The 22642-nt window shown below is 40.3% G+C and overlaps 1 protein-coding gene across 3 annotated transcripts in view; it reads left to right on the top strand.

The window, feature by feature from the left end:
- Nucleotides 1-6932: 6932 nt before the first annotated feature.
- LOC143783469 (ferroportin-like) overlaps nt 6933-22642 on the top strand; it is a 35308-nt gene continuing 19598 nt past the window's right edge. Inside the window, exons 1-4 of one of the 3 annotated variants that reach the window (XM_077271870.1) lie at nt 6933-7571; nt 8060-8168; nt 16512-16579; nt 19271-19430. In XM_077271870.1, coding sequence (XP_077127985.1) covers nt 8069-8168; nt 16512-16579; nt 19271-19430 — 328 coding nt within the window. In that variant the 5' untranslated portion in view covers nt 6933-7571; nt 8060-8068. Of the gene's footprint in view, nt 7572-8059; nt 8169-15187; nt 15302-16511; nt 16580-17193; nt 17489-19270; nt 19431-22642 lie in introns of those variants that run through there. The other 2 variants (XM_077271871.1, XM_077271872.1) reach the window with 2 other exon arrangements.

The following is a 22642-nucleotide window of genomic DNA, read 5'->3' as shown; positions in this document are numbered from 1 at the left end:
CGCGTGTCATCTAGAATCAACGTAGGAATGATCCCCGGCTACTTCTAGTGTTGGCGTTAGGAGTAGATATATGGTCAACCCAGTTACCACTGCCCTATGAGCTGGATTTTTGTATTCTGCAGACTTCCACGTTCCTCTGAGACCCTCGCCATTGGGGTCATAACAGCCTGCCGACCAATCCATCTAAGTCTGCATTCCAAATGGCGCTCCTTCCCTTCCGAGCTCTGCCATGCGCCCAAACAGTGGTTCCCCCTCACATACGGGGTATCAGCGTACTCAGGACAAATTGGACAACAACTTTTGGTGTCCAATTTCTCCTGTTACTCTTGGGAAAATACAAAACTGGGGGCTAATAAATCATTTTTGTGAAAAAAAAAAGAATTTTTATTTTCACGGCTCTGTATTATAAACTGCAGTGAAACACTTGGGGGTTCAAAGCGATCAAAACACATCTAGATAAGTTCCTTAGGGGTCTACTTTCCAAAATGGTGTCACTTGTGGGGGTTTGAATGTTTAAGCACATCAGGGGCTCTCCAAACGCGACATGGTGTCCCATCTCAATTCCAGTCAATTTTGCATTGAAAAGTCAAACGGCGCTCCTTCCCTTCCGAGCTCTGCCATGCGCCGAAACAGTCGTTTTCCCCCACATATGGGGTATCAGCGTACTCAGGACAAATTGCACAATAACTTTTGGGGTCCAATTTCCTCTCTTACCCTTGGAAAAATAAAAAATTGGGGGCGAAAAGATCATTTTTGTGAAAAAATATGATTTTTAATTTTTACGGCTCTGCATTATAAACTTCTGTGAAGCACTTGTTGGGTCAAAGTGCTCACCACACATCTAGATAAGTTCCTTAAGGGGTCTACTTTCCAAAATGGTGTCACTTGTGGGGGGTTTCAATGTTTAGGCACATCAGGGGCTCTCCAAACGCAACATGGCGTCCCATCTCAATTCCAGTCAATTTTGCATTGAAAAGTAAAATGGCGCTCCTTTCCTTCCGAGCTCTGCCATGCGCCCAAACAGTGGTTTACCCGCACATATGGGGTATCAGCGTACTCAGGACAAATTGTACAACAACTTTAGGGGTCCATTTTCTCCTGTTACCCTTGGTAAAATAAGACAAATTGGAGCTGAAATAAATTTTGTGTGAAAAAAAGTTAAATGTTCATTTTTATTTAAACATTCCCAAAATTCCTGTTAATCACCTGAAGGGTTAATAAACTTCTTGAATGTGGTTTTGAGCACCTTGAGGGGTGCAGTTTTTAGAATGGTGTCACACTTGGGTATTTTCTATCATATAGACCCCTCAAAATGACTTCAAATGAGATGTGGTCCCTAAAAAAAAATGGTGTTGTAAAAATGAGAAATTGCTGGTCAACTTTTAACCCTTATAACTCCCTAACAAAAAAAAATTTTGGTTCCAAAATTGTGCTGATGTAAAGTAGACATGTGGGAAATGTTACTTATTAAGTATTTTGCATGACATATCTCTGTGATTTAAGGGCATAAAAATTAAAAGTTGGAAAATTGCGAAATTTTCAAAATTTTTGCCAAATTTCCATTTTTTTCACAAATAAACGCAAGTTATATCAAAGAAATTTTACCACTATCATGAAGTACAATATGTCACGAGAAAACAATGTCAGAATCGCCAAGATCCTTTGAAGCGTTCCAGAGTTATAACCTCATAAAGGGACAGTGGTCAGAATTGTAAAAATTGGCCCGGTCATTAACGTGCAAACCACCCTCGGGGCTTAAGGGGCTAAGGACAGTTTGGAATTTTTTTTACCACTTAGATAAAATATAACCTAGACATGTTTAGTGTCTATGAACTCGTAATGACCTGGAAAATCAAAATGGCAGGTTAGTTTTAGCATTTACTGAACCTAGCAAAAAAGCCAAACCAAAAAAGTGTGGGATTGCACTTTATTTACAATTTCTCCGCACTTGGAATTTTTTTCCCAATTTTCTAGTACATGACATGCTAAAACCAATGATGTCGTTCAAAAGTACAACTTGTCCCACAAACAAAAACCCTAACATGGCCATATTGACAGAAAAATAAAAAAGTTATGGCTTTGGGAAGGAGGGGAGCGAAAAATGAAAATGCAAAAATGGAAAAGGGCAAGGTCTTGAAGGGGTTGCCATCCTAACTTAATTTTCACTGGGAAGAATATTAAGGTTTTTGTTGATTTCTACCTGGGGCAGGCAGGCAATGGCCTCCTCACTTAAAATGGCAGAATGATTAAGGACACTGTTGAAGTGCTCAGCCCACCATTCCAGAATCTATTTCTTTCCATTCAGCAGCTTAGTTTTGTCCGCATTGAGGAGAGATCAGGAGTTGAATGCTTGGGGTCCATACACAGCCTTTAGCGCGTCATAGAAGGTCTTGAGGTCATGGCTGTCCTGCATCTTGCGCTGTTTTATCTATATGCTTCTTTTTGTGTTCATAAAGGCATCCTTCTTGGAGAGCGACGTGGGGTCTTTTGATGCTCTTTGTACTGCTGATGTTCTCTTCTAGGAGTTGAAAAATGATAAAGGTTGCATCATTATTTACCAAGAATGATTACTCTAGAACAATGAAAATGCATTACTGCCATAGAAAATAGGAAAAAAGCGCTATATAATGTACACATGAAACATTTATCTGCAAAAATTGCTATGAAAAAAGGAACATACTTTGCGCATAAATTGGCCAATATATGTGAGCCCAATTGCCATGTCAAGGTGTCCTTCGTAATTGTGTCCTTGTCCTGTTTTGTCACCTCTCCTACGCAAAAAACCCTACAATTTTTGGGTCAGGAGTGGACCAGCTAACTACTTAAAATCACCTGTGGCTGTTGGGAGTCGTAGGGCACATGTCCAAAAAGGCTTAATACAAATAGAGAACAAGACCTGCACATCCAAGCGAGTGTGAGCAGGCGCCAACCAAAAAAAACATATAAGTTGAAAAACGATAAAGGTTGCACAACTAATTAAGAAAAAGGTTTACTCTAGAACATTGAAACTGCATTACTGCCATAAAAAATAGGAAAAAAGCGCTATTAAACATTAAATATTTATCGCAAAAATTGCTATGTAAAAAGGAAGGTACTTCACACATAAATTGGTCAATATGTGTGAGCCCAATTGCCACGTCAAGGCATCCTTCGTAACCAATTTTGGTTACTTCAGGCTGCTGGACCGGGATGCTCCAGGGCAGTATTGTAAATAGCATCTGTAAGAATCGTCCACTGTTCTTCAACTCTGATCCCATCTGCCTGCGGTGTTTCTGACAGTCGACATTCAGGGCCATTGGCAAATTCCCCTGCAACTCTCCTGCTTTGCAGTTTGGAGACATTAAGCATCTTTGTAGTCTTCTGGCCTTTGGGTATTCTTGATGGCAGAATGCAAAGCCTGCACTTAGACACAATGAGGCGTTGGTCTGTTCAGAATTCGGAACCAACACATGGCTCTCGTTACTCTAAAATCCATCCTATCCCTCTTCCTGGCAATGACGGTGTCAATGAGATGCCAGTGCCTGAAGCGTGGGTGCATCCACGATGTCTTTTTGCAACTGGGTTGACAGAACAGAGTGTTGGTGATGACAAGGTCATGTGTTGCACATGTCTTGAGGAGCAGAAGGTCATTACTGTTACACTTGCCAATGTCGTGTCTCCCAATGAATCCTTTCCAGTTTTGATAGTCTGTTCCCACTCTGGCATTAAAGTCTCTGAGCATAATGAGCTTGTCTGACTGTGGGATTACTGAGATAAGTGTGTCAAGTTCATCACAGAACTTATCCTTAATGTCATTTGGATAGGTCATGATGGGAGCATAGGCACTAATCAGCGCCGCAGGCTTCTTGTTTGTAAGTGGGAGCTGAAGTGTCATCAGGCAGTCATTCAAGCCCTCTGGAAGCTGAGCAAGTTTGTGAAGAAGGTAAGATTTGATAGCAAATTCCACGCCTGCATCTCGTCGTTCAGTGCTGTCTCAGCCACTCCAGAAAAGTACGTATCCACCACTGTGCCAAGGTTCAGTGCCATCATTTTCTTCTTTGTATGTAGACTGCTATGAGGGATACCCACCAGCTGCGGTAGGCTTGCCAAGTCAAGGTGAAGCAGACTATGTTTGAGGTACCTTTTCTAGCCCCTTCCTCAATGGAGGTGAGTAGAGTGATCCTAAAGAGGGCTGTTCAGACATCCAGAGGGCTGCCAACTCCACTGCTGCTTCGGTCCAGTGGTCATCGGCCCTATGCCCTGGACGACCTGTGTGCAGGTTCGTGGCTACAACTTCCAGTGATTCCAAACCTGGAGATTCATTGCTCCCCCAACGCCACAGGACTTTGAAGCACGGTGATTAAAGTCATGACTTGCGCTTGACTTGGATTAAAATGAGAAAGAGTTGCACAGGTCGTCAGCCTCACTCTCTTGTCCATGCCTATCAAGTCCCAGTGGCAAGAGCTAGTCGAGACTACTAGATGCAGTGGATGGTTAGCAATGTCCTATATGTGCCTTTTCTGTCATTTAATCTTAGATGGTTTCTCCCGGACAGTCCGCCAAATCCAGCCTTCACATGCATAAGTAGGCTAACTCTTAAAAGTCACCGTGGGTGTCAAAACCGACTGCTACCCTCACTTGGTTTAGCTTGGAGGTACATGTGAGAGTTGAGTACCAGATGGGGACCAAAGATGAACAAGCTGTCCTAAAAGGATATCGCAAGCCCTCCACCAGAGGTGCTGCCCCTATCTAGACCACCCAGATAGTGCTCATGAATATGCAGCAGATTTACTAGTCCTTTTTTTTCTGCTGAAAAACTAGCACTGCTCAGAATGCTGAGCTCTGTATAACCCCGCCCACACTACTGATTGCAGCTTTCCGTGTACACTGTGCTTAGGCAGAAAGTTGCCAATAAGTGGTAAGGGCTTGGTTATACTGAGCTCGGGAATATGCAGCAGGTTTACTAGCCTTTTTTCTGCTGCAGATCTAGCACTGCTCAGATTGCTGAGCTCTATATAAACCTGCCTACACCACTGATCGGCAGCTTTCTATATACACAGTGCACAGGTAATAAAAAATGCTAATCAGGGGTGGGGATGGGATTACACAAAGCAGGACAACTACATGACATGAGACATCAAATCCTCTAATGATAATCTCTTGCTGATGAAACAGTAATTTTATAAAAACTACAGCAAGCATCCCAGTAAGTGACTCATTGCTGGATTCAGGGTTTCTGTCTCTACATCCCGCTGCCCTCAGAATAGGTGACAAACACTTCTTTCGATTGACATGGATGATGTAGAGCCTTCAATAAAATACATCATAGTACACATTTTTTTAGTAGTAAAGAACTCCCTAGCTCATTGGTGGAAGAAAAATGAAGCGCCGAAATTTATAGATATAGTAGGTAAAATCCATCAACATAGTACCTTAGAATGGAGGTTCGCTATCAACAGCAACGGTATAAATAAATATTCTAGGAAATGGAAGATCTGGAACTCAAAATTCTGAAATCCATGAACTTCTTTTTTTTTAAGACATATGGGAACAAACTGAGATCATTATGCCTACATCTTATTTCTTTTTGATTCCTTTCCATATTCAAGTATTATACCAGTTTATAATACCAGTATTATACCAGTTTGTATTGTTTAAGATTATTGTACTTGTTTTTATTATGTATACCTCTCCTCACATGTAAAGCGCCATGGAATAAATTTCGACTCTGCAAAAACTCTTACTGTCTCACTTATTCATTCTCGTCTGGACTATTGTAACTCTCTACTAATCGGCCTCCCTCTTACCAAACTCTCCCCGATCCAATCTGTCCTGAATGCTGCAGCCAGGATCATATTCCTCACCAACCGTTACACCGATGCCTCTACCTTGTGCCAGTCATTACACTGGCTACCCATCCACTCCAGAATCCAGTACAAAACTACTACCCTCATCCACAAAGCACTCCATGGCTCGGCACCACCCTACATCTCCTCTCTGGTCTCAGTCTACCAACCTACCCGTGCCCTCCGCTCCGCTAATGACCTCAGGTTAGCATCCTCAATAATCAGAACCTCCCATTTCCGTCTCCAAGACTTTACACGTGCTGCGCCGATTCTTTGGAATGCACTACCTAGGTTAATACGATTAATCCCCAATCCCCACAGTTTTAAGCATGTCCTAAAAACGCATTTGTTCAGACTGGCCTACCGCATCAACGCATTAACCTAACTATCCCTGTGTGGCCTAATAAAAAAAACAAAAAAAACAAAAAAAAACCAGGTTCCTCGCATCATGTTCTCATACACTTCATGCAGTTAATAGCCTCTGTGTCTGTATTGCTACATACTTAGGCTGTTAACTGGTTCATGCAGCTTTACATGAACACCCGAGCCTTACATTATGGCTGGTCCAAATAACTAAAGCAATTGTTACCATCCACCTCTCGTGTCTCCCCTTTTCCTCATAGGTTGTAAGCTTGCGAGCAGCAGGGCCCTCATTCCTCCTGGTATCTGTTTTGAACTGTGATTTCTGTTATGCTGTAGTGACTATTGTCTGTACAAGTCCCCTCTATAAGTTGTAAAGCGCTGCGGAATATGTTGGCGCTATATAAATAAAATTATTATTATTATAATGGCGCTATAATAATAAATAATAATAGTTTATAGTATGTTGTAATGTTTAAACCTTTGTTACATTGTTAATTGGAGAATATTGCTTGAGTTCACTAATTTTTACCATTCCCTTTCCCCTTCCCATTGTTAACCTTTCCCTTTCCCCCTCCCTTTTTATTCCTGTTCCTTTAAAAAATAAAAAAAAAGAACAATAAAAATATTTTTAAAAGAATAGGTGGCAAAAAGAGCTACAATCCCATATGTCACTCATGTCACGTAACCCTTTAGGCCACATTTTGGGTGAAACCTCTGCACCCCCTGTTCACATGTTCTTTTTTTTTTTTTTTTATTATTAGAGGATTTCTACCCCAGCTGCATAAGAACCTATAGCAGGGTTACATTTCATGTAGCGAGTTGTTGTTTTGTGAAGTTAGTATCTTCTACTGAGAACCATTTAGTCTTTTCTATGCTATAGTGCTATGAACAGTGCGGGGAGAGTGAAAAGGCTTGTATCCATATAATCCGCTTATTGCGTGCATCGGACCAGCTTTTTTTTCCCCATTGTGTTGTAAAAATGAAATCCCAGGCTGCCTAATGCATAGGCTGTCTCCATCCACTGCATTCCCATAGCTCAGAATGACCCCAGATACAGCACATTGTACTCGCCCGTCACGTGTGACAGAAAGTGCTGGCTGTCCTTTTCACAACAAACATGAAACATTTGCACCTCCAGCATTTTTACACAATGGGGTACATATAAGCAAGTGTACATGTAAGTTTCAGAAAGTGATCTCATCCCTTTTCTTTTCCTTTTCCTTTTTTTTTCTTTTTTTTTTTTTTTTTTAATTTCCTTTGGGTAAATTTCATCTTTCCATGCCTGGGAGGGCCCCTCTCCGGTTATCGAACTCTTTCCAGCGACGGTTTGAAAAAACCCACTAGGACACATGAGAGTTTTGATCCTGCGTGTGTATGGTAATGGTAAGTACCACTGAGATGTGCCTAAATCTTGCAATATACTGCTCATTATAAGAAGTGGACTTTATGCTAATATCCCAGAGTCTAAATGATAAATATCTTACAAAGCTCGAAACGTGACTATAACATAAAAATAATATAGAATTATCGGAGCAATATATGGTCATATAAACATGTTCATCCAATGATAATGTTGCATTCGTCGCCTATGTACACTTCACTTTATATTTATATTGTTAGTATTACTCTTTATGACTGTTTTATCTAAGATTAGATACAGATCACACATAACACGTGGCAGAATTTTGAGGCTTTTTTTTAGGACTATGCTATTTTACACTTTGCCATAATGATTATTGTAGGCAGCGCATCAGTCACTCGCGGAAATCTAGATGTGAACAGTCGCGTTTGTAGTTTTTACGTTTCACGATTTAAGGTTTGCATGGTTGCCAGTGCATGTAAATTGAAATGGCTGCTTCCTTTGTGTATAGTAATCTGCAATGCTGGAAGAATTAGAAGAATTTGAGGGTCCTGGAAATGAAAGGGCGGCAGCACAGACACCTAATACACAAGATAACAGCAAGAAGAAGAAATTACTTGGTAAATATTTGATACAAATCTGTTTTTCCATTTTCTGAACAGGCCAGAAAAGACATAGCTGTGCTGTTGTGTCATTGCCATAAAAAAAACTGTCTGCGTTTCATCAGTGAATTTGATCAGTGTCATCAGAGTACAGTTCGGTCAGTGTCAGATTTTACTATCCGAGTTTGGTGACTTTCTTCAGTTTTTCTAAGATGGAAAAAAAAAAATCCAAACTGCAGGGAGAAGCTTGAGAAACCTCCATGAATCAGTTTGTGAAAAACAGTCCAATTTTTTTATGGATTCATAGACTTGCATCAGCTACTTTGATCCAACACTCAATATCAGGCATATCAGGATCAGTATCAGGCTGTGTGCACACGTTGCGGATTTACTGCGGATCCGCAGCGTCTTTTTCCGCACAGAAAGGCAGCAGATCCGCAAGTGATTTACAGTACAATGTAAATCAATGGAAAAAAAAATGCTGTGCTAATGGTGCGGAAAATTCCGCACGAAAAACGCTGCTGATTAAAAGAAGGAGCATGTCATTTATTTGTGCGGATCTGCAGCGTTTTTGTACCCATTCCATTATAGAAATCCACAGGGGCAAAAACGCATGAAATCTACACAAAATCCGCAGAAAATCCGCATAAAAAAACGCATCAAATCCGCACCTGCGTTTTCTGACAAGAGATGCAGAATCTGCACAAAAAATTCCAGAGGCAAATCCGCAACGTGTGCACATACCCTTAGACAAGGCTCCATGCCTTTGTAAAGACTACTTGGTCTGATAAAAATATCGAATATGTGAAATACCCCATAGACTGTCATAGGGATGAGTGCTATCAGGGAAAAACACAGCACTCATACCAGAAAAGCTGACATCTGAACAAGCTGTTATCCACACCAGATTTCCTAACAACCCGTCTGATCCACACCGGCAAAGAAATCAACCCATAGATGTCCATTAATTATGTTATGTGTAAGGCTGCCATCACACTAGCAGTATTTGGTCAGTATTTTACATCAGTATTTGTAGCCAAAACCAGGAGTGGGTGATAAATCCAGAAGTGGTGCATATGTTTCTATTAAGCTATCAGCTAATAATGAGAAATTACACAGGGAAAAGTATTGAACACACTTAGGGAAATGTATTTAATACTTCGTACAAAGCCTTTGTTGGTGATGACAACTTCAAGATGCCGCCTGTATGGGGAAATTAGTCGCATGCATTGCTCAGATGTGATTTTGGCTCATTTTTCCACACAAACATTCCTCAAATCCTGGAGGTTCTTTGGGCTCCTTTTATGAACCCTGAGCTTTAGTTTCTTCCAAAAATGTTCTATTGGACTCAGGTCAGGCGATTGGCTGAGTTATTCAGGCAGCTATATTTTCTTTCTCTGAAAACCATTGAGAGTTTCTTTGGCGGTGTGTTTGGGATCATTGTCTTGCTGAAATGTCCAATCATATGACGTTTGCCAGTGCCGATTGCTGAAAAACAGCCCTATACCATGATGTTCCCACCTCCAAACTTCATAGTTGGTATGGTGTTTTAGGAGTGCTATGCAATGCTTTTTGATCTCCAAACACTGTGTGTATTATGGCATCCAAAGAGTTCAATTTTGGTCTCATCTGATCAGACTATATTCTCCCACTATTTAACGGGCTTCTCGAAATATTGTTGAGCAAACATTGACGTTGAATGTGTTACTTATAGTTCTCTTTGAAACAATACTACCTGCAGATTCCATGTCTTTTTGTAGCTCTCCACAGGTGGTCATTAGCTCTTGGATAACAGTTCTGATAATTATTTTCACTCCTCTATCTGAAATCTTGCATGAAGCACCTTGTCATGTCCTATTTATGGTGAAATGATGTACTTTCCACTTCTAGATTATGGCCCCCACAGTGCTCACTGTAACCTTCAGTAGTTTATAAATTCTTCTGTAACCAATTCCATCAGTATGTTTTGACACAATAAGGATGCAAAGGTCTTGAAACAGCTCACTGGCTTTACCCATCATTAGGTGTTTCTTGTGTGGAACCTTGGTAATAAGACACCTTTTTATAAGCCATCAGTTGAACCAGGTGATATTATTTTTCACAAAGTGGTAGAATTGCTTTCTAATTTATGATAGATTTATTTTTGCACCTCTCTTTCTTCATGTGTTCTTCATGTGTTCAATAATTTTTACCTATGTCATTTCTCATTATTACTCAAAACATAATTTATGGACATCTATGGTTTGCTTTCTTTGCCTGTGGGGATTGGATGGGTTGTTACCGACATCTAGTGAGAATTTCATGTCAATAGCACCTTTACAAATATATAGTGGGTAAGGAAAGTATTCAGAACCCTTTCAATTTTTCACTCTTTGTTTCATTTCAGCCATTTGGTAAATTCAAAAAAGTTCATTTTTTTCACATTAATGTGCACTCTGCACCCCTTCGTGACTGAAAAAAAAACAGAAATGTAGATTTTTTTGCAAATTTAATAAAAAAGAAAAACTGAAATATCACATGGTCATAAGTATTCAGACCCTTTGCTCAGACACTCATATTTAAGTCACATGCTGTCCATTTCCTTGTGATCCTCCTTGAGATGGTTCTACTCCTTCATTGGAGTCCAGCTGTGTTTAATTAAACTGAAAGGATTTGATTTGGAAAAGCACACACCTGTCTATATAAGACCTCACAGCTCGCAGTGCATGTCAGACCAAATGAGAATCATGAGGTCAAAGGAACTGGCCAAGGAGCTCAGAGACAGAATTGTGGCAAGGCACAAATCTGTCCAAGGGTACAACATAATTTCTGCAGTACTCAAGGTTCCTAAGAGCACAGTGGCCTCCATAATCCTTAAATGGAAGAAGTTTGGGACCACCAGAAGTCTTCCTAGACCTGGTCGTCCAGCCAAACTGAGCAATCGTGGGAGAAGAGCCTTGGTGAGAGAGGTAAAGAAGAACTCCAAGATCACTGTGGCTGAGCTCCAGAGATGCAGTAGGGAGATAGGAGAAAGTTCCTCAAAGTCAACTATCACTGCAGGCCTTTACCAGTCAGGCCTTTATGGCAGAGTGGCCCAACGGAAGCCTCTCCTCAGTGCAAGACATATGAAATCCCGCAAATAGTTTGCCAAAAAACACATGAAAGACTCCCAGACTATGAGAAATAAGATTCTCTGGTCTGATGAGATGAAGAAAGACCTTTTTGGCGATAATTCTAAATGGTATGTGTGGAGAAAACCAGGCACTGCTCATCACCTGCCCAATACAATCCCAACAGTGAAACATGATGGTGGCAGCATCATGCTATGGGTGTGTTTTTCAGCTGCAGGGACAGGACACCTGGGTGTCATTGACGGAAACATGAATGTGGTCAAGTACAGAGATATCCTGGATGAAAACCTCTTCCAGAGTGCGCTGGACCTCAGACTTGGCTGAAGGTTCACTGTCCAACAAGACAATGACCCTAAGCACACAGCTAAAATAACAAAGGAGTGGCTTCAGAACAACTCTGTGACCATTCTTGACTGGCCCAGCCAGAGCTCTAACCTAAACTCAATTGAGCATCTCTGGAGAGGCCTGAAAATGGCTGTCCACCAACGTTCACCAGCCAACCTGATGGAACTGGAGAAGATCTGCAAGGAAGAATGACAGAGGATCCCCAAATCCAGGTGTGAAAAACTTGTTGCATCATTCCCAAAAAGACTCATGGCTGTACTAGCTCAAAAGGGTGCTCCTACTCAATACTGAGCAAAGGGTCTGAATACTTATGACCATGTGATATTTCAGTTTATCTTTTTTAAGAAATTAGCAAAAATTAATACATTTGTTTTTTTCTCCGTCAAGATGGGGTGCAGAGTGTACATTAATGGGAAAAAAAATGAACTTTTCTGAATTTACCAAATGGCTGCGATAAAACAAAGATTGAAAACTTTAAAGGCATCTGAATACTTTCCATACCACTGTATTTACTTAAAAAATTGTTGGCGTGTTCAATACTTATTTCACCAGCTGAAATTGCACCTAAAATATGATGTTTCCAAAAGTGGACCAACAAAAATGTAGTGCACTATGAGATGTATATCTGGAAGTATGTAATATAATAGCATAGACTTGTCTTCTGAAGCCTGATTCTGTCCTCTATGATATCTGTCAAATGATTAATAATGACTATAGAGATGTAGCCCAGCTGATTTTGAGATTATAGATGTACAGTAGTTTTACGTAGAGTTGCAGGTGTAACTTCCCTGCCGGCATCACTGCATGGCTTCCCATCTCTCCTCTTACTCACCACTCCGGGCCATGCTGTGAGTTCTGTCATCTGCCGGCTCCATGCTCTGGGCCTCATGACCTTGCTTGCTGCATACTTCCTGGCTGTATGCTTAGGGCGGCGGCGGCCCCGGCACTTCCTGTTTCTTATACAGACTGTGTGCACCTTCCTTAGGTGTCCCCAGCCAATTGCCAAAAGGCCTCAGGTACCCCCCACCTCTAGGGGGATGCCTGAGCAATGTATTTCCTGAGTTAGTGGTTTGCTGCTGAGGTGCCAGGTCCTGTCTTTCTTTATCTCTTGTTTCAGCCACCCAGTGGGGCTTTGTACCCTGACCTGTACCTGTGTCATGTGTCTCTTGTTTCTGCCATCCAGTGGGGCTTCGTACCCTGGCCTGAGTCCTTGAGCGTAACAGCAGGCAAAGTTTAGGTATTATATTCACTCCAAGATATCTTTACATCCATAAATGATAGAGCACTGTAGTATAGAAGCATTCCTTTCTTGGAACATTGTGTAATATTACTAGGATATGCCCTAATATTATAATTAGTGAGTGTCCAAATGGATGGAGGAAAGGAAGATTTTCTACAAAACCAATATTTCTAATGATAAGTGTCCTGCTGGGGTAAGTCATGGAGTCAGCAACGTTGTGCTCCATCACAACTCTTAACAGTATGGATGTCTTGAGAACACCGATTCTGTTAACAACGTAGCAGACAAGGCAGCCCATGACCAGACAGACCCTTCTGGCATTTGCCAGAATTGCCAGATGGCCAGTCCGGCCCTGATAGGAAGCAAGCTATTTCCTGGACAATGATCTGTATGAAGGAGGCTTTAAAGGGAAACGTGTCATGTTGAAAATATTATCTGATCTGCAGATAGATTTTATAATGCAAGAGGAGCAGATCAGATTGATATGCATTTTTATTGGAAAAGTTTCAGGTCTGGCTACACTCTAGCTCCTTATCTAGTCTAGATAATGTTTGCTCTAGATCCTTGTGCCTGAGATAATGAAACCTTTTGCCACTTAGTCCTTGTTTCCATCAGAACATGCTATCCGAGTATGCTCTCCCTTCTTTGAACACACACACCCTTCTTACTGCAGGTCTGTGAAGTATAGGACCACAGGTCCTTCTACTTTCCAGTACTCTTGCCTATTTGAATAACAACAGTAACAGTTATTTCTGCCCACGTAACTCTTCCTTCTATGGACTGGCCCCAATATTTAACCCTGTATGCATCTAATTAACTGTTGCAGGCAACTAAATAGATAAATCAATAATGAAAACATGGTAATGCATTATATAACTATAATATCTTCAAGGGAGGGTGTTGAAAGCTTCTTCACTCCTTTACACATACAATGGGGATTTCAATTAATAAAATATAACTTATATGAATATTGTCTAATAAACAAATATATCCTTCTGCTTAGCTTTTCCTTCTCTATACCATGTTGTCCACAGATCGAAATAGATGTACTTCGAGACAGGTTCTCTTTAAAGGTGCATTGTAATTATGAGGAATATAGGAACTTTGTTAGCCAGCTGATTACTTGAAAAAAGAGTTAGAAACCCCCTCTGGTCTTTTTCTGCACAGCGGGTCACTGACTGAGGATTAATTGAGGATTAGTAAAGATCCTAGCAGTCATACATAACCTGATTAGAAAACATGGCATATCCTCATGGTTGGAGAACCCTTTTAAGTTGCAAGTCCAACTCTGCTTCATTTATAAAGACAATAAAAAAACCATCTAAAAATGAAATACATGAAATACTAATACATGAAACACTAAATATTTATCAATCATTTTTTGTCCTTTATAGTTGGTGATTGTAATGGCCGTCTCTTTTATTTATGGAAACAGCTATTAGCGGCATGTCTATAAATTTTTAATACAAGAAAACCTGCCTTGCTCTGTATTTTTCACAGTTCATCATATTTCTTCTATTAAAACAGCTGAAGTGAGTCAATTTATTGTTCATGTTGTTGCTTAGAACTCATGAATCCTTTTCACAGTTACTTTTACACGTCTAAGGCTAGATGGTTCACATTACCGGCAATTTTAGATATCAAGGCGTCTAATGCACTGCTACTTATATGCTTAATGGAAGATAAATACATTACTTACATGTTTCATGGTAGATAAATATGTTACTTGTAAAAAAAAATATATATATATATTTATAGTAATAAACATCTTTTGGAATAATAAATATTTTGATATCAAAATATTATATAAAAATATTAAAACGGTTAAGACATGGCATTATTACCTTTAGGCCTTAATTTGCTGTCGCTAGTGTTAACTTCAATGAACATAGGGAAATAGCCTCCAACCTTTGGCTTTCCAGTTGTTACAGAAGTATAATTTCCACCATGTCCTGAGATCTGCAATTACAGTGAAAATTATAGGGGTAAAATCCATTAAATAGTGACATTCTGGAGTGTCGCTGAGATACATTAGAGTATTACAGTGGTACGGTCAGACAGCCACTGATTTCCTAAATAATGGAACTGCAAAATCCATTTAGCAGCTCTCGAAGATTCCCAACACAGGAATTCTCTGACACAACATTCTAAACAAAAGGACATTGAAATCAGTGGAGCTTTGCTTATTGTGGTGTCCGAGATTTCCAGATGATGAATTTATCCATAGAGGATAATTATGATCTCATGGTGCCAATTGGGATAAAGGGGAAGCCCCCACACTCTGTTAACCATTTATAATGATGAAGTCACTATTGACAGCAGCATCTAAGGGGTTAAACAGATTTGGACGGTGCAAACACTTATCGTGCCTGATGCAGCAAGTTGTCAGCTATAGTGTACAGCCAACAGCTGCTGGATTGTTACCTGTATGGTGAGGCTATTCTCTCATATCTCAGGTCAGTTATAAGACGTATTGGCTGTCATTAAGGGGTTAAAAGAATAACCCTAAGTGCAAGGTGTTATGTAATAAAAGGTCAGGGAGGTGATCTGTCCCTATCTTTATTGTGGGAATCCCTTTAGTGTGTCTCTCATACATCCTGGACAACCGGTTGTACTTTTTTCTTCTCTGCAGCTGAGGAGCACAGCATCAGAAATACAGTCGACTTCCATCTGTCCTTGAAATAGGGCTATCAGGATTAGTTTAGGGGCAGTCAACGTGTGAGTGGGGGCACCAATTCTCGTCATCTCTTTATTGGGTGCCAACTTCCGCAGTTAGGAAGGTGTGTATAAGACCTATCACACATCCTGTTTATAGCTAGAACGTCTAGATTTGGGACAACCCATCTAAGTTTCATTGTGCAAACATTTCTATGATCACCAGCTGTCTTAAAAATAGATCTGTCACTTATACATGCTGTCACATCTGAGGGCAGTGCAGTACGTAATATTAGAAGAGATAATCTTATGAAAAAAGAAAATGATCTCACCATACTGAAGTATTGCATGCCTGTTAGATCCCACAGAGTGCCATATCCAAAAGCTGCTGACCCGCGGAGAAGTCCACGAAAAGTAGGAAAGAGGAAGGCGCCTCTGTTTAAAATTCTTCAAAGTTTATTTTCAAAGGATTAAAACACTCCACATGTTTAGCACAAAAACCTCTGAAGAGACTAAACATACCTTAAAAAGCCAGCATGGGGACTATGTGTCTTGTCTAACTAGTACAAAGTGAGCTACTGATGGCTTTTTTTTCCCTGCATCCCTTTTACATAAGGAATAACTGGTCAGTCAATTGGCGTGGGGCTAGGAGAAGCGGGCTGGAGACTCATCTCATCTCGGACTAGTCAGCGGAGACACATAGTCCCCGGGCCAGCTCAGCCAAACTTTGAACCAAGCTCCCTGTGGTTCTGGCAGCATGAATCCGATCTCAGGTTAATCTTCTAAAATAGATGTTTTTGCTATTTTTACTTCCATAAATAAAAATTTCCGATAATAATTTTAGCTAATTAGGTTGTGAATTTAGAATTGTGTTATGGTTTGAAAACTTGTGACATAAAATGTACTACGGTATTTCTCCTTATTCATTCACTCTTTCACTATACAATTTTGTCAGAATAAAACATATATTGCCGTACAGTATATACCACATTACTCTACTGGTTTTATTAGGCCCAGCTGTCAACTACTTCATGGGACCAAGATTTCTTGTCTATGTCAGCTGTGCGCTTTCAATATGGGTAAGTTCAGAATTCAATTTTGGTGTGTTTCATGCTGCAATATAACCTATCAGTAAGGCCAGGTTCACACAATGATAAAATGATCAGGCCATCCACATCCAGTGTTCTGAGTTCTCATCTCACCCCACTGTGTGCACAGTCTGCTTGTCATCACTGTTCTTGTCCGCACTATGCTAGGTCCATCTGTATAATCACCCATGTGCACTTGCTCATTGACTACCCTTGGCCAACGTGCTGCCATGTCCTGGCCATTATGCTCACAGACTGCATGCTGAACCTGGCCAAAGACCTCATCCACACGTCAGTGTTTGTCATCCATGTGCTGACCGTTGTTATCACGGACAGCACACTAACAGCTGAAATTATATTCTAGGGCAGTGTTTCTCAACTCCAATCCTCAAGAGCCACCAACAGGTCATGTTTTCAGGATTTCCTTAGTATTGCCCAGGTGATGGAATTAATGCTTGAGCAGGTAATTAAATTACCACCTGTGCAATACTAAGGAAATCCTAAAAACATGACCTGTTGGTGGCTCTTGAGGACTGGAGTTGAGAAACACTGTTCTAGGGATATGTTCTAGTCTGGTCCATTTTTCAGACAGAGCTTGTATATTCTACTAAAAAGGGTCAGTAAAAAATGATCTGATTTTGCTGACTTCAAGGTTTTGACTAAATAAATGTCTGCTGCATTAAAATAGTATAAAAAAAAAGGCCGGTAACATTATTACGGCAGTTAGACATCGGAAACTGCTGTTTTAATGCCGTAGACACCACTTATTTAGTCAAAACTGCGAGATATCCCATCCTCACACTATGAACCACCACGGAAGGAAGCTGCCAAGTGCTGAGCTCCCACATTCTACATGTCTGGAGACAACTCCTCCTGGACAGATGGGTCTTTTACATGCTGGTAATATTCTATACCTCTTGGTTACTGGATAAGACCCTATTTGCGCTTTTTCATCTCTCTAGTTATTCTGATTATTTTTTTCGTCCTTTTTTATCATGCATATTTAGAAAATATTATTTTTTTTTATAAAAAATGACAGTCACTTTTTGATAATAAGTACTGTTTAACCATCCTTATACACATGCACACTCAGTGGGGAGAGGGGAGCAAGCTGCTTCTAGACACCTCTGGTGGCTTTTTATCACTTGGGGTGAAAAAGCATCAGACATGGAAATTCAACCCTCCTGATGTAATAGGCCATAGTATGCCCCAAGTACATAATATACCCGGGGTTAAAGCGGCCTAGGCTTGATTGTATCCCAGGTATATTATGGCCTAGCTAGGCCATTTCATACCCCTCATGCCAGATTATAGCCTGCTTGATATCAGCAGCGTTGAGTGATATACACAAGAATTACTTAATTTTTCAACATCTTATTGGGGGTTCAGCTTTGTCAGATAAGTTATGTTAGAAGATAACTGACTTAAATCTTAACGTTATAAACACAGACTTTTATTACTTGAAGCAGAAAAACTGCAATCAGTACAAATATTAGACTTCCCCAAAGATATAATGGAGTAAAGAATCTTGCCGCACTTCTCAGTAGTTACACAGTGAAAGCAGCTGTGTGTCTGAGTATGATAGAAAGAGATCTGCACACTTTACAACCAATCAGAGACAGGTTGAGAAGTGATCAGATCCAGTTATAATTGTATTCTAAGGTAAAAGCCATTACCTTACTGGACAGCAGTGTAATCTCAGATGTAATGACTGCTGTCCGATACCAGCCACATTGTATTGTAAGTAGTAATGAGCGAATATACTCGGTACTTGAGATTTCCCGAGCACGCTCGGGTGTCCTCCAAGTATTTTTTAGTGCTCGGAGATTTAGTTTTCATCACATCAGCTAAATGATTTACAGCTATTAGCCAGCATAAGTACATGTGGGGATTCCCTAGCAAGCAGGCAACCCCCACATGTACTTATGCTGGCTAACAGATGTAAATCATTCAGCTGCAGCGCTGAAAACTAAATCTCCGAGCACTAAAAAATACTCGGAGGATCCCCGAGCGTGCTTTGGAAATCTCGAGTAAGGAGTATATTCGCTCATCACTAATTGTAAGATCAATCATCATCGTGTGACTAACAGCACAAATACCATCCCACTACGTATAAGTCAGTTCTAAGTTATTAAAAAATGGCATCTAAAATCTCATTTACAAGGACTCAGATAATAGAGGGGTATATTGTGTTATTTTACACCCCGGGTTATAGTTTGGCCTAGGACAATATATCCCCCGGGAATACACCATATCTGGGTTTAATCTGGACAGAGGTTAATGTGGCCTGTTGCCTGTTACAATGGTTCATCTTTTGTTGACTATGAGAAAAATTCGACGGGTCACCATGCATACGAAATGGTCAGCTGGTCCTGCCAAACTCCATGGCTGGTATTTGTCTATTGTGTATGAGGGCCTTAATTATACAGACAGGTAAAACTTTGCATAATTGATGCCCAGTGCTATAGGTTGACTATTTGACTATTTTGCCAAGTAATCTCTACAGTCTACAAGACTCTCTAAACCCTAGCAACTGTATCTTCACTACCACTGTGAGAATGGCATGATAAGGGGGCTATTAACTATATTACGTGGATTTATAAAATCGGCGCTTAGATTAATTTATTCGGTGAGTCAGTCAGTATAGACTATTACTGATTGTGTTCTAACGTTTGCTTTCAGGGGGACCGCATGTGGCATTTTGCCATTTCTGTGTTCCTCATTGAACTCTATGGACATAACCTGCTGCTGACAGCTGTTTTTGGCTTAGTAGTTGCTGGCTCTGTGTTGGTATTCGGGGCCATAATTGGTGACTGGATCGATCGAAAACCCAGAAATAAAGGTAAGATGTATGATACTTATTTGGTTTATAGCCTCATATTCCTTATGAATCTATTATATGCACATTTAAAAGGAACCTGTTATGTCCCCTAACTCTATTTACCTGCACTTTAGAGAATATAGGGGTGCTCACTGCGCGTACGAGGTGGTGCTCCAAGGTATTGGTTAGCAATAAATAACAAAAAAGCTTGGGCACTCAAATGAAAATTTATTGTCCGATGTAGACCAATGAGGCAAATACCACCACCATACAACAAAGAAAAAATACAGGATGACCTGATTGAAAGACAGATTAACTTTCGCAACGTTTCGGCATGAACATGCCTTTCTCAAGCTGCATCTGCTGTAGAAGGGGTCAAAGGTAATGGGACCTAGTCTCCTTTCATGCCTGAATGGTGTGGGGGCACTTTGTGTTTTTAAACGTTGCGAAAAGTTAATCTGTCTTTCAATCGGGTCATCCTGTATTTTTTCTTTGTTGTATGTTGGTGGTATTTGCCTCATTGGTCTACATCGGACAATAAATTTTCATTTGAGTGCCCAAGCTTTTTTGTTATCTATTAACATGCAGATATCGGTTCAATCTGCAGCTTAATAGCATTCCTGTCAAAAAATTAACTTTATTTCTCCAGGGAGCCTCTGGCTTTCAGTCGTAGAGGTGTACACAAAGCAGCTAGCTCTGCAGAGCACCTATGCACAGCAAGGTGTCAATCAAAGTGTCAGGGAGTGTTTACAGCCGCTTCACTTAGTATTGAGAGGTGGCTGTAGATGCTCTTTCCACACCTCTATGACTGAAAGCCGGCGGCTCCTTGGGAGAATACAGTTCAGTTTGTTCCGGTAACCCTACATTCGGCACAGCGGACAGACATTATTAGAACATTTGAGGACCTGACAGTTTCCCAATAAATGTGCTCCATTATAGTTGTTTTTGTCCAACAGATACTTTGCATTAAAAAATGACACCATCTGGTTCCTGTGCAGAATGCAGACTGAGGCCATGTTCCGCTGTTGTATCGTGCAGAAAATCTGTTGCATTTAACAACTCAAGCAACGTTGATGACGTGATTTTATGAAATCTCATGGCCAGTGTGCAGCTAAAATTTGGTTTAAGGCTTTTTGCATACTGCGTCTTTGCACTTAGCTTTCAGTTTACATCCAAAGCTTTTCCTGACGCATACTGTAATGTTCCCATTGGCACCACCCTTTCACCAGACGAAGGCAATAAGTGTATTTTTTGGCCTCCATCTGGCTGATAAGCTTCTATATACGGTTTTCCAACCGCATAGAAGGGTACTCTTTCCTATACAGAGGGACGCTGCAAAGAAACGTACATCATGCGGCATATGTGTCTTTGCAATCTGTTTCTATGATGGACAGATACCTCGGCATCATCCCGATTGTGGCCACTGTCGAGTGCATGTCTTCTGAGCGTATGCATCCGACAAAGGCCATAAATGTAGTGCGTACCTAGCCTGATTTTGTATTTTGTTCTGTGCACTCTTTTGTTTGTGTGTCCTCTATGGACAGCCTGAAAAAAATGCTTGTAAAAAACACAATGTGTAAAAAAAAACAAAAAAACAAACAAAAAACAAACAAAAAGCTCTGAGTCAAATCTGCACCAAAGAATGCATGAAAAATAATGGCAAACTAATTAAAAAAAACGACTGCATAAATGCAAGAATCGGAGCAGATTGCTATTGTGCATTTTGTTTCGCACCTGCAGAAAAAGCAGCATCTTCTCACATGGGACCATGGCCTGAATGAGAACTGCTGTTACATTCATCATTGTACATTCACAGAAAAATGAAACGGAAAATATTTGATTTGCAAAATTGCACATGTACATTTTCATACCATTCAGGTACAATAGGCAAAAACCTCTTCCTCCGCCCTCTGCAAAGCTGTGACAGCAGCTGACTGCTTCATTGACTACCAAGAACAGGTTATAATTTTCACGTAGTATAGCGCCACCTACAGACACCATTGGATTTGCTTACAAATAGCAATGGTTTACTCATAAATGACCGGACAGTTGCTACTAAAAAGTGACTACTTGAAGTTACAAACCCTCCTTAGGTATCATAGGCATTCAGCGGCCCAGGGGGCATCATGGAGACTCCCTGACTAATGGTAACGCATTGGGTTTTGCTCTTTGTGTAGCTTTTTTAGTACTACGAAAAACAGAGATAATACATTGTGTCAGAATGGCAAAGTAACAAACTCTGAAATCATTGTCTTACTGACAAATTCATCTCTGCTATCATATGGCGTTTTTATGATATTGCATTCATTAGCGCGTCATTTCTTCACATATTGCTGGATCAGTGAAGGACTGTCAAAGCCAAATACTACGATGTATCAAAAACAAAGCAGCTTTATGTAAAGCATGTCACATGAACAAGAAACAAAAACCGCAGCATCAAAATACACGATAAAAACGCATGTAAAAAAATGCATTAAAACACAATGAAAAACCAGCAATTAACCTAATTTGCAAAATAGGTGCAGAAATGGTGCAGAAATCCTCCAACATCAAAAATTCATTAAAAGCTCATCATGGGAATGTAGCCTTAAAGAAATATTATTATATATTGGAGAAACCCTTTAATTTACAAAGGACTTGTACCCTACCTGGAAATGAAAATTTTAGCGAGTATAAGTATAACAAATGTGCTGTTCCTCTGTTATTCCTCCAGGTAATTTATGAGAAAAGTGTAGACTTAGCACTATCAGATGGAGGTGAGTCCCTGTACACTGTGGCACTGTCCAATTATTGCTTTGTAAGGACATACCCTTTTAATAAGGAGAATAGTAACACCCAGTTATCAATTTATTTGTTAAATATTTCAGAGGAATAACAAGAATGTGCCTCTTTAGCAAATAATCTTGATTAACCATGAATAATTATATACTACTGTTATGTGTACACAGCTCTTTTGAGGACTGTAGAGTAATCTACCATCCCAGGTATGGTACAGAGGGACATGATGTACAATTTATAGACCTGAAGCATTTTTCCACAGAAATTAAGTTATGCATAGCTATGTCAGTGTAAGAAAGAAACAGAGAAGAGGCAGAGGAGCACACTATGTGCTTCACAGGGAACACCCACTGAGCTCTGAAATTGCAGCAGAAAAAGCAGGGCATGCCCAACAAAGTAGGACTTAAAAGTTAAAGCCATACAAAAATACGCTAATACCACAGTGCAACCGCAGC

The sequence above is a fragment of the Ranitomeya variabilis genome, chromosome 6 (assembly GCF_051348905.1).
Source record: "Ranitomeya variabilis isolate aRanVar5 chromosome 6, aRanVar5.hap1, whole genome shotgun sequence".
Classification (NCBI taxonomy): Eukaryota; Metazoa; Chordata; class Amphibia; order Anura; family Dendrobatidae; genus Ranitomeya; species Ranitomeya variabilis.
The sequence above is the reverse complement of the archived record's forward strand: the minus strand, read 5'-3'. Positions and strand labels throughout refer to the sequence as shown.